Below are 13,174 nucleotides of genomic sequence, written 5' to 3'. Positions count from 1 at the left end.
TTTGAATTTACCCTCTTTGTGGCAGCAAAACGGGCGAACACCGCACTTTGAGGATCATTAACTCTGAAAGGTTTCCGATACCATGTGCAGCATTAGGGCTACAAACACATGGAGCTGGTATTTCACTCTTACTTTATCCATTTAAAAACACTAACTAGATGAGACGTTGTCAGAGCTCCAACAAGTGGCAGCCAGCACGCCACTTATTTATTGCCTCCTGCTTGGATAACACACTAATAACTCTGCTGGCGACTACTACAGCTGTGGACATTTAACTATTTAATGATTCAGTCTCGTGCACCTGCAGTTATCTCAGATAATTTAATCCATCTTATTGTTTGGAATTAATAGATGCTTTCGAAGAGTTTTGTTCTGATCTGTTCAATTTTAAACATGACTTCATTAACGCACACTTTACAGTCCCGTTTTTATTACCGGTACCCATTATTTGAAGCAACTGTTTTTCAGACTCTACCAGAAAATGCATCGAAGCTCAATATTTAGTTTAATGCCATCACAAACCAACCTTAAATGTAAAGATGAAACTGTATTTTGTCAACAGAAAAATACATCTGAAGTTTGAAGGGGAGCGAAGCAGTCAATATGAGCAAACCGTCTCTTATATCTGATTTCAGTTTGTTTCTAAAAGCAGCCCTGAACCAATTCCAGGAATGAACTGTGACCAGTGGCCTTTAACATAAAGGTCAGCAGTTCAACGCCTGCCAGGAACAAATGACCACACGCAAAAAGTAAAATAAATAAATAAATGTATTTAACCTTGATCAGAACTGTCCTTCCACTTGAATAGTAAATGTTTTTAAAAAAAACTCCAAATACTAAAACTTTTTTCTCTTAAATCATAAAAGAAACTAAAATGTTAAGACTGTCATACATAAACTAACAGGTTTCGTCCGTCATCATGCGAACCCTGGATCCCAGTATCATCAGTAGCCACGCTATCATAGTTCACTCCGATCTGACTGCTGGAGAGTCGACAAGATTCACAATTCTCTGTTAAATCCACAGCGGATGAAAAACAGATAAAAGTAAATCCATCTACACTGTTTTAAATTTATATTATGAAGGAATGTTTGTTAATTCTGAGATGGTGTACTGACTTAAGATCACAAAAGGTGAAACTAAACTCCCCCGGCCAGTCTTCCTTAAAGCATCAGTACAACAATGACGGGCGTGTTCGCTCTGCTGCCTCACATGCAGGTACGAACTGGAACGCAATGCTTAACTTCCTTGTCCTCTGCTGTGTGCTTCTAAAAGCCTCGTACAGACGGAATGAAAACACCATGCAGCTAATCCACTTTAACACATCGCTTCTTGAAAACACCCGTCAAGTAGCACATGTTGTGTTCGCTCACCTGCATTAAAAAAACAAACGAATACAAGAAAGCCTGCGAGGACGACTTCCATTTCACTTTGCTGAAGTTTTTGAACCAACATCTGTACTGTTTTCTAACTGTTGTCTATTTTTAGAGTATTGATTTAATCTTAATTAAAATTGTCACTTATTTTCAGACAATTCAGGGCCCGTTTACACAACATTGTTTGCATTTCATTTCATTGCATTTTGACGTCTGCCCGTAGCCTCTGAAAACACTTTTTGAGAACAAGGTGGGTCTTTCTGAAAACACTGAATCCGTTGTCGTGTAAACTGAAGAAAACGTCACTTTCTGAAAACGCTTGGGTTCCACCTTTGTGTCGCTGGCAGAAACGCAAAACTTTTCTGAAACCAAAAGTTAAAAACGATGCGATTTTAAACGAAACGTTGTGTAAACGGGGCCTAAGACACTTGATTAGAGAAGACACTGGCTCTTCATGGAAAGGCTTTACTGCTGCGTGCTTCTCTCTCGTTCACAATGTGCTCATCAGTCTTAAATCTCCTGTTGGAAACTGTTCGTCCTGGTGGTTTTTATACTTTTTATATTTTGTTCTCTTACCTCCCAGGACCTGCTGTAACTTTCTCCGTTTTCTTTCAACAATGTCCCTCATTGTGGAGCTGGAGGTTGTGGAGGATGATATCTGGGATTAGGACACACACACACACACACACACACACACACACACACACACACACACACACACACACACACACACACACACACACACACACACACACACACACACACACACACACACACACACACACACCAGCTCTACATTACAATCGACCCTGGCTGTCGAGGCCTTTTAGGGTCAGTTTTCACAGCAGACGAGTTCCTGGTGTAGGAACACTGAGTTCTTTAAGCTGTGAGTGTCATTGTCCTCACCTGTGTGTACTTCCTGCCTGATAATACTGGAGTGTGTTGTGCCTGTTCGTGCCAGGCTCTGGTACTGGGCTATTCAGGCCCTCAGCCTGTGGAGAATAATGATCATTACACAGCACTCAACCATACGCTCTAGTTACGGTTTTTAAATCGACTTAGTTTGTTAAGAACAAAAGTATCTGGCTTGTGGAGCCACTTTTGGTTTCAATAGTACCCGCTTTGACCCAGTACAAGAATTTCAGCTGTAACAGTGGGATTTCCTCTAGCTTTTTAAGAAGCTTACAGCCCAGCGGTGCCAGCTCAGTTGGTTTTGGAAAGAATAGAAGACGAAGAATGTCTTCAACTGAGCTATAATTATGAGCTGACGTGATTACTTCTGAAACCTTCCTTCAATATGCTTCATTACCAACACTTTTTGAAGTAACAGCATCGAACATCCCTATTAATGGTGTGAGTGCGATAACTTTAGGTGTCATATTAACTGGCCTTTTTGGAAAAGCTTGTTTCATTCCAGGTTTGAGTCGGTCCAACTGTTCTGACTGTAGTTTTACTTTCATCTTCTGGTCATTGAGAACAATTACACCGACTCCAGTTTCTGTGGTGTGTGGTTGTTTCCAAAAGTCGGAAATGGCTCATTTGTGACTTTTATATCTTCTTTTACTTGGATATAATATCCAGTAGCTTGGGGAAAATGTTTTATTTTTGCAACGGTAGATAAAAAGAAGAAATCAATTATTTTTCCTTTGTTTTTTTTTAAATCCAGCATCCATCCAGCCAGATAGAAACATGGCAGATTGAACAGTAAATACAACACACTGGAGATCTTGGTACTAACTAAAATAAAAACTACGCTGATTCTTTCTTCTGGATTACAATTTATGCACGGTACCTTTTAATTTCTGGTTTTATCCGTTTTTTTCCAGTTGTGAATTTCTAAGCAGACCTCCTGAGGTTGATCGATCCACGAAGTCCTGGTTTAAGCTATTTGTTGTATAAAGATCATTTTAACTAAATCAGAGAAAGAAGCGACGGGATGTGTTTATATTCACCAAGCAAAAAAAATAGAGATTATCTGGAAAAAAAGAATAAGCACAGCATTTGATGGCATGTTTCACTGCTAAATGTGGACATAACATTATTTTGTCAAAGATAAAATTGAGCGTTTGTATAGTACGAGCAGACTGGGATACACTCACACGTACAAGCTGTAGTGGTAGTAAAACACACACACACACACACACACACACACACACACACACACACACACACACACACACACACACACACACACACACACACACACACACACACACACACACACACACACACACACACACACACACACAGTTTGTGGGTTTGGACATGCAGAGACATGTCATGCTGGCTCTGCCTCCTCGCTTGCTGTGTGTCAGGTTTTATGTGTTGCATTTATTTTTCCTCGGAACTGTCATAATCTGACCGTTCAAAGCTGTGGAGATGAGATTTGAAACAGAGGGAATAAATCTTTGAAAGAAGTGAAGAAGAAAGGGGAAAAATGAAGAGACTCGGGAACAGGAGGGTTAAAAACGGACTCATCAAGATGAAAAATCCATTTTTTTATTGAAACTGGTTTGAGACAGACTCGTCTAATCCCGGTTTAAAAAACATCATGAGGTTAGAATTTTACATGTGGTATGTTCACATAAAGCAAGCATGATGAAACGGCTCTGTTAAAGTACAAGAATAAAGCTCCATGAGATGTTATGCTCTCTTTTAATAGCCGCTGTGTACATCGGACTGTGTTCTGTAATTTAAGTGGACTTACAGGTGTTTCCAGGTGTCATCAGTGATTTGTGTATTGAACACAACTGGTTTTCTATTGAATGATGTGCACTGCTCAGAAACTCAATTCAAATGGGATTTTTAACAAAAATGATTTTCAACACACTTAAGGTATTTTTCTTTTTTTCTCCCACCTCTTGTCTGTTGTCCCTCTGTCCTCTGTCCATCCTTCTGTGCTCAGTGCAGCTAGAAAGGAATCCTGCAAGAGGGATTAGCGGTCCGTCAATGAGGAACTACCGGCTCATCTTCTGCCACAACCTGAAGCAGCCATAGATGGTTCAGTGGTTTACTGGCCAGGGGAGGAGAGGATAGGACACACTTTCACTGCTACACGGTGAGTTCATACAAATCAATGAAAATACAAAATTCTGTTTGATGTTTTAGATATTCCACAGCACCCCAACTTACTTAACAATAGTGAGAACTATCTACAAATGGGTTCAGCAGCAAGTCGAAACTGGAGGTGAAGAATTACATCATCCTGTAGGTTATCTACGTACACCACCTTCTCCTTCACGACGTAAACGACACAAATGAAGATCAATGTGTTTTAACATTTATATGCGTGTAAACTGTATGGAAGCAGAGGGCTTCTCCTGGCAGCGCTAGGTAACCTAAAGGTGTATCTTACACACTATAAGTCACTTTTTTTAATCGTGTGGCTGATGATGAGACTTATAAGCAACTGGTATATCAAATTATACTGGTACCATCTGGACACTCAAAACGCTGCTCCAGTGCCAAAGACAAACCTCCATTATAACTTACCATGATGCCGAAGCCATGGAAGGCTAATTGTGAGCTAAAAGCGTGACGATCAGAGCTGAAGAATAAATTCACTGAAGATTCTGGATCAGCATCTGCTGGACCAGGATTATCAACTCTTACATCTGGATATAGACAATGAATATTCTTTATATCAGGGAAAATGATGGGAGTGTGACATCTTTTAAGCTCCTATCCCACCTGGTCTGAGAAGATAATGCAGCTTCTGCTGAACTTGGTTGAAGGTTTAATAGCTTCATGTGGATTCTGAGTAAAGAGTGTGAGGAGCAAAGTACGGCACATCAAAGAGCCTCAAACTTCAGCCACATTTGAACTCTAATAGAGTTGTTTAAGACTAATTAAAGTCATCAAAAGGCTCCTAATACACATAATGTTTGAAGCACTGACAATACACCGTTATTGAATTTCGACAGTTCTTTGAGTGGAGTCTTAATAAAGAGAAATCAGGTCCTAGAAACGTCACAGCTGCTGTGGCTTTCATGGTCACTTCATGTTCAGCTGCTTTTCCGTTGGTTGTTTGGAGTCGTGGCCGCGAGCAGCAGTCGGTGTCACACAGTCGTCGTCGAGCTCCGGCTGTCTGTGACTGCTGTAAACCCTTCTCGCTGGAGCACAGAAGACCACAGGATCAAAGATTGTCTTTTCTCTGAGACAGACAAAATTACACACTGTAGAGCCTCCTAAAACACTGGGATTAACTTGAACTGTTTAACAATCACAGCTTAATAACCTGTCGGGATGAGCTGTTTCCCTGAGAAAAGAACTTTGCACACACTTCCTGTCTCCCACCTCCATCATCAGCAGCCTCAGTAGCTTATAATTAGTAGTTCTACTGAAAAACACCATATTCGCTTCAATACAGGCATATATTAGAGGTCAAACTGTATGGGAGTCGCTCGTTGATATTTTTTAAATTTAAAGCCACTTTGATTCACTTACATTGAAGAGCCACCTTGTTAGCCACTAATTACCAGTTCTAAGGTTATATAATGCAATTAGCTGGAGTGTTTACTGGGAAACGGATTCACTCACTGGAGGCCTTTCTTTATAAAAAGAGAAGAAAAAAACTCATTCCTGGTTACATGTCTGATATATTTTACTCTCTTTATGGTCGAACATGGTTGATATGATTTATATTATAGTGTAAATACCAGGGGTCGGCAGACTTCGGCTTTTCGAGCCCCATTTTATTTTATTAAACACCAAAGTTTCTTTTAAACCAACACTTGTCAAGAAGTTCAGCTTAACAAAGGTGATATATAAATGAAACCATCACATGTATGCTGCCTGTCTTATCAGTTTCATTCAATGTGAACTAGCTCATTTATTTTCACTGACAACCAAACAAGTCATGGTTAAAGCCCCGAAACTGCTAAAAATATTCTTAGTAGTTCTAAAAGCAAAAATGTCTTAAAAAATAGAAAAGATAGAGCAGTAGAACAGCCACAGTGGTTCAAAAGGCTTCATTATGAAAACGGTCAATACATTTAAGAGGTCAAATGGCTAAAATAGGTTAAAAAAATATATCTGCTGTTCTAAATGGTATTTATGAAACTTCTTTTATGCAACTTAAAATACAGTTTTTGGAGGTAATATAGTAAAATTATGTTGGATTTATTATTTTGAAATTAAACTTGTTTTGCAGCGCCACACACATTTTATTTGGTGGAAAGCAGCTTAAATGGCTCTTTTAGACACAGATGTACCAGAACCCTGGTATATACTGTATATATGCAGAATTGTACACTTTTTGATGTTTACTTTTATACCAGAGATATATACCTTATTTTACTTTTACAGTAAATAAAACAGCTCAGCTTGAATAACATCTAAACAACAGCTTTCCCTTTTTTGAGCAAATATATTTAATTAACTTCATTTTACAAAACCTGTTATGAGCAAGTTGAAATTTGATAAGAATATGTAGTGCATTATAAAACTGTATACACTACAGTATATCTCCCAGATTAAAAGTCACTTCATTAACCCCATCATTTCCACAGCTTCCAGTGGGCGCAATTTCACTCTGCTCAAAAACAAAACACGAAACTAATGTTCTGTCTGTATGTTACACGACAAACGTGCTTGGAGCCACGGAAAACACGACTTTTTGAACAAGGCTCCAACTGTGTTGCTTTATAAACTGGGGAAAACACAACTTTCTGAAAAGGCCGGGGCTCCGTCTCTGTGTAGAAAGTGGAGCTGCTACTGCACATGTGCACTGCCGCCAGAGTAAATAGTTCTTCTGCACATGTGTGAGTATATGGAAGAGGGTCATAACTCCCACTCTATATTCTCCTGGGGCTCTATAGTTTTATAGTTTAGTCACCCTTAATAATTCAATTCTTGGTCATATGTCCATACAAATGTGTATATATATATATATATATATATATATATTAGTGTATTATTGTTGGCTAAGTGTGTTGTTTCATTACAAAAACAAACAACACCACCACCCACTAATGGGCCAACATGAAAACTACATTGTTTTCATAATTCTTGCCGTTTCTGTGTAAACGCAAACCTTTTCTGAAACAAACAATTAACGAGACGTATTCACTTGAAACGTTGTGTAAACAGGGTCTCAGGTTCAGATACAACTCTTAGTAAAACAATGCAAACCACTGCAGACAAACTGGAAATGTATATTATCATCACCTTTGTAATTTTGACCCTCTGTTTTTGGCCTCTTCACATTAAGAGACCGGATGTGGACACATCTTCACAGTGAAGCCTTTGTTGATGGTTTGAGTTCTGCCTGCATTAATTTCATAGAGCAGACTTGAGATTAAGTGATCTGGAATAAACCCAGATTACTTTTCTGATTAACATTGGGTGATGTTCCTCCTCCTGCGATGAGTGGTCCGGACACCATCTGCCACTGTTTGCATTAAGATTACTCACCAGCCGACCATCATCAGAGTCAGGCTGTGAAAATGAAAACCACTCCTGCTATAACTTCCCCCTCTTTGGCATGTTCTACATTCATGTCCAGCCTCTTGTTCTCAGCTTCCACATTGCAAAGGAACTAAGATGTGCTGTGAACAGGACTGAAAAAACAATTGGACATATTTAATGTTCTTCATGTTTATGACATTTTAAACGTCACTCTGGGGAACAAATCCTTCTCGTGTTTGTGCCCACGATGTGAAATTAAAATGTTAGTTTACCCGCAGGGATGAGGGAGTCTTAATAAAGTCCTCTGATCTAGTTCAATGTGGCCCTACATCGCAGCCGCATACTTGTCTTTAATGTTTGGTTCATTAAAGCTTGTTAAGAATAAATATTCAGATCCTTTTGAAGTGTAGAAAGACGTTTTTATATGTTCTGATTACACTATGATGTTAGTATTGACTCAGTGATTTCCTACTTAGTTTTAAACCATGATAATATGTTTCAATGGCGTGCATTGTTCAGTTTGTCGACATTGTTTTACAGAGTTATTGTTTTTGCTTTGAGGCGCTGACTAAATGTTTCACATCAAAGAATCATGACCAAGAAAATGTTTTTTGCAACAGCACAATAGAAGTAAAAAAACTGATGTCGAACACTCGATTGATTCTGGGATATTTGAAATAGTGTTGTCAGCCGCAGTAAAGAGAGGGCCGGGATCAGGCTCACCTGATTTCCACCTGCAGTGACAGGATTCAAACAGAATAGTCTCCTGGATTTTTAATCTGGACCTGGGGGTCATTAGCAGATTTATTTATTTTTATTTCTAATGATCATTGGTGCTTTGATGTCTTGTCGAGATGATAAGAGGCCGTGTTCACACAACGTTTCAAGTGAAAACGCATAGTTTTTCTGTTTTTGTTTCATAAAGGTTTCACGGCAATGTTCTGAAAACAATGTTCATTTACACAGCAACTGCAGAAACACTGAAAACGATGTAGAGCACAATACGCCACAAACATCAACAACAGGAGAACACGGACATTCTAGTGGACAGACGACCATGTTGGATTGTTCTTACGGTGACTGTCAAAATAAAAGTGCAAAGTCCCAGTAGATTATGGAGTGGGAGTCATGACACCACGGAGGAAAACGGTGTTGTTATTGTCGATCTACTGAGCATGTGCAGAAGAACTCTTTACTACTGCCGTGGTGCCAATATGCAGTAGCAGCATTTCTGCCATCTACATGGAGACCGAGTCTAAGTGTTTCCAGGAAGTTGCATTTTACCATGTTTCCATGACAACAGAGTTGCAGTATTTCTAAAAAGTTCCACCATGGGGGCCTTTTTCAAAAAGTAGTTTTTTCAGTTGCTCCGACTGTCGTTGTGGTATAAACGAACACAAAATGCTATAAAAGTTTTGTGTTTTCTCTAGAAAAGCCCTGAATGCTCATAGTGGAAGTGCAGTGGTTGGCCCTCTCACCTCACACTGGAAAAATCCAGGTTCGAGTCCAGCTCTGGAGAACTTTCTATGTAGAGTTCGCCTGTTGTCCATTTCTCCGGTTTCCTCTCATAATCCCCAAATATGCACTTGAGGTAAATTGGAGAATTTAAGGGTCTGTGTTGGGTTTTGATTCAGATACTGCAGGTAGGATTTTAAGCACAGCTGCTGGGTTTGAAGTTCACGCTCATCACATGTCCCTGCTCTTCCGAAGAAGTCGGGTTTTTTTCTCTAAACATTCACTCACTGAGTGAATGGTGATGTTTCAGCCTCCATTAAACCCCTCCAGCTCACTTGTTGTGCCTTCTCCTGCTTTTCCATTCTTTTCAAAGACGTGAGGTCTTGGCGGGGCTGTGGTGAGGCGGTGGAGGAGGCCATGAGGAAGAGCGTGTCTCCGTTGCCAGGCAACGAGGGCGGGAGCTCGGCCGGCACCACACGAGTTTTTGGCGTTCCTTTGGAGGAGGTGACGCGCACACACACCATCAGCGGCCATGAGGTTCCTGCGCTGGTGAAGCACATTGTGGAGTACATCGAGGAGCACGGTGAGTGATGAAGACCACAGGAACCAACACTGTCTCACATGTACATGACTGCTACCACTTTGTGGGAAGAATCCTGCTAAATGAGTTGGTTTTTACTTCCCTACAGAGGTCACTAAAACTAAAGGATTTGGACTTGCTTGCTCTACTTTAGCATTTTTATTTTTTATTTTTTTACTGAGACACTGAAAACAATTGAGAGATTTGGTTTTGGTAAAGCAATATTTCAAGAATAACTTTTTTGCATTTGTGACTTTTATTGAGAAAATAATGTGAAGGAAAAACTGTTGGGTGGAGTGAAGTTGACCGGAAGATTGCAGGTTCGAATCTCATCTCCACATGCTCGTGTGCCGAAGTGTCCTTAAGCAAGACACTGAACCCCAAACCACTCCCATTGGAGTGGCAGCGCCCTGCAGCCTCCATTGGTGTGTGTGTGAATGTGATGAACAATGTAAAGCCTTTGGGGCTGCTCATGCAGCTGTAAGACGCTATACAAGTGAAATCCAGAACGCACAGTCCTGTGATGGACTTGATGGCCTGCAGGTGACACGCCCACCAAGCATGCAGGGAAAAACACTCTAGTGTATGAGTGGTGGTAGGGAATGGTCCATGTTTCCTATTGGCCATGGTTTAACATCAGTGGTGGCCACTTGATCAGTTTGCTGCCGTATTTTCAGCGCATTCTTCATGAAAGAGGAGAGTGCTGCTGATCCCAGGGGTATCGGTGCTCCTCTTTTGCAGTGTGTTGTATAAAACCTCCACTTCTGGCATCAGCAGTGAGAAGAATTCTCGGAGCTGCAGAAAGGCTCTGTCCTAGAGCTTCTTTATGAGGCCAGATGCCTTGCTCATGGTGACCTTATCCCATCCTGTTTGTCCTCCAGACACTGGATCAGTGCAGCTTCCAAAACCGATTCAAAAATTAAAGTCCTTGTAGTTGTACCAACACTCGTTCATCCATCCGAGGGTCTCCAGTCCATCACAAAGCTAACAGGGAATCAAACACATGCTCTCTGTCACATCGACGAGACGCTTTGCATCACAAACCCCACGAGCATGGAAGGAAGCAGAAGTACAAGAAAACTAACTCATGGACAGGAAAATAATGTAAGATGATGCAGAAAATTAATGTGGATCTTCAAACTTTGCATTTAAGATACGATAAGATAAGATAAGATAAGATAAGATATCCCTTTATTTATCTCACATGTGGAGAAATTTGCAGTGGTACAACAGGATAGTAAAGAGAAAGAAGCACACATAGCAGGAACTAAAAAAAAAAAAAAAAAGCAGATAAAAATACAATATAATAGAAAAATATGCACACGGTGCCTAATAATATAACACCTCATTTTGGATATAATGATATATTCCCCTCGGGGCATCCCGCTGCGTAATATTCTTTCATTTCAGCTGATATTGGAAGATACGGTTTTACTGATGTCCACCAAGTCTCAACGTTTTCATATGTAAACATACTCAGTTAATGAAACATGCAACATCATGGTAGAATCCACCGAAGCTGAAAGTCTTCAGTTACATCTGATTGGCTTGTGTGAGACTTGATGTTTGAGCTGCTGCTAGCCCACAGTGATTGTTCTTGCGTCACCATCAAACCAGGAGATCCAGCTCATGATAAGATGAACTGCGAAGGCTCCGCGCTCGGCTTTCTCCTTCGTTACGTAACGGCTCTGTCAGCTGCAGCCCCACCGAAGCTTCTCTTCAGGCGTCACCGAGCACACACTGAAGTCAGGACAGGTTGACAGCTCTGACGTCTTCCTCTGAAAGATGAGAGAGATAAAAACGCTGGATTTAAGGTTTTTAAGTTAAGTAAGAAATGGTGTGAGTTTAACTTGTATACCAATTTTGAAGTATTTGCACAAACATCAGACCCTCAGAAGACACAAAAAAACCAGCGTGTGGTTGCATTAAAGAAGAGTGAACTAATGTATTTATTTCAGGTACATTGATGAAAACAATGAAACTTTAATGTGTTTTAGATTTATTACAACACAATTACAAAAGTGCTTTTCTTTGTTTTATTCTTTACCTTTTTAAGTCATAGAGGTCATAATTACAATATGTCATAATATTAGAATAAGATCAGATGTTTTTCTGCAGAGGAGAGAGTGAAATTCAGTAGAGAAGAGACAGAATACATGTGTGAATGAGAGGGAGGTTTGTGGAAGAAGAGGTGAAGGTGGATGTATTCCTGAGGTTGGATGGAGTGAGTGTCAGGACTGATGTGTGGGAGAGCTTCAACAGAGAACAGGAAGTCATGATCTAAAACAGGAGGCAGAGAGACGGCAGGCTTCCCAGTGAAAACATATCATTTTTGCATTTTCGTTTCAGAAAAGTTTCTCCTCCGGATCCAAACAGTTGTTTTCAGTGGCTCCATCGTGTAAACAGACACAACAGCAGTTTTGCATTTTCACTTGGAAACGGGGCCTGATACTGAAGTTGCATATGAGGTTTCTGTTGAGCATGTCGACACAACCCCCGACATTTCTGTGTGTTAAAGAAAAGAAACATTAGGTGTGAGTTATATTTGGGTTTGGCATTTTCTAATCTAATGTAATCTGTAAAGAATGTCCAACACGGAGCTGCAGAGAGAAGCTGAACAATAGAAAAAACTTCCTTTTCTAATTTCCCCTCCCGGCCTCGCAGTCGGTGAGTCGGTTCAAAACACAGATGATTCTGGTGAGATTCTTCAAGCTGATGGACGCCTCACCTGGTTTCACCTCCAGCGTGAAGCGAGGCGGGCTCCATGGTGACCAGTGGGTGGGGGGGGGTCCGACCACGGGAGGTTATGTAACGGCTTTAATCCTCCAGGGTCTCAGCCGGAGCATTAATTAGAGCGGAGGCAGGAAGTTATTCCTGAAAGACAACTTAATCCCTCCCGGTTCATGTGCAGTGCCAGGGCTTTTTGTAGACGCTGGTTGTTGTAAATCACAAACCGGGAAACTTCGATGACACGTTGGACCAGAACAGAAACAGGAACCAGCAGCTTTTGTAGATTCTCAGTTTAGATCTTTGTGTCGGCTTCAACAACAAGAGGGAGAAGGCGTCATTTCATGTCCACAGGGAATGTGACTGTAACCATTTAACCATTTCACTACCTGTCATCACTAGAACTGTGATTGTTTCTGATGTCTGGAAAATTCAAAAGAACAAAACAAAACACCAGAATCGGTGCGACTGTTCATCCACACAAGATTCATACATTCTTAACCATCAAAACATTCAGTAATACTGAAGTAGAATTCATCTTGTAAAGAAGCCCCAGAAGCCTTAAAGCCAGAATAAATCCAATCTTTTACTAAAAGGTCGATCCTGCTCACAGATGTGTATCTGCTGT

General features: G+C 40.6%; 1 protein-coding gene across 7 annotated transcripts in view; it reads left to right on the top strand.

Moving 5' to 3' along the window:
• The window catches only part of fam13b (family with sequence similarity 13 member B), a 70,088-nt gene that overhangs the window by 9,903 nt on the left and 47,011 nt on the right, over window positions 1–13,174 (top strand). For 6 of the 7 annotated variants that reach the window (XM_080466443.1, XM_080466446.1, XM_080466442.1 and 3 more), the window contains exons 2-3: window positions 4,287–4,434; window positions 9,613–9,822. In XM_080466443.1, the coding sequence (XP_080322569.1) occupies window positions 9,657–9,822 (166 nt within the window). In that variant the 5' untranslated portion in view covers window positions 4,287–4,434; window positions 9,613–9,656. Of the gene's footprint in view, window positions 1–4,281; window positions 4,435–9,612; window positions 9,823–13,174 lie in introns of all 7 variants that reach the window. The other variant, XM_080466441.1, reaches the window with a different exon arrangement.

The sequence above is a fragment of the Lipophrys pholis genome, assembly GCF_963383615.2.
Source record: "Lipophrys pholis genome assembly, chromosome: 6".
In the NCBI taxonomy this organism is placed as follows: Eukaryota; Metazoa; Chordata; class Actinopteri; order Blenniiformes; family Blenniidae; genus Lipophrys; species Lipophrys pholis.
This window is presented reverse-complemented; position numbering and strand designations above follow the sequence as displayed.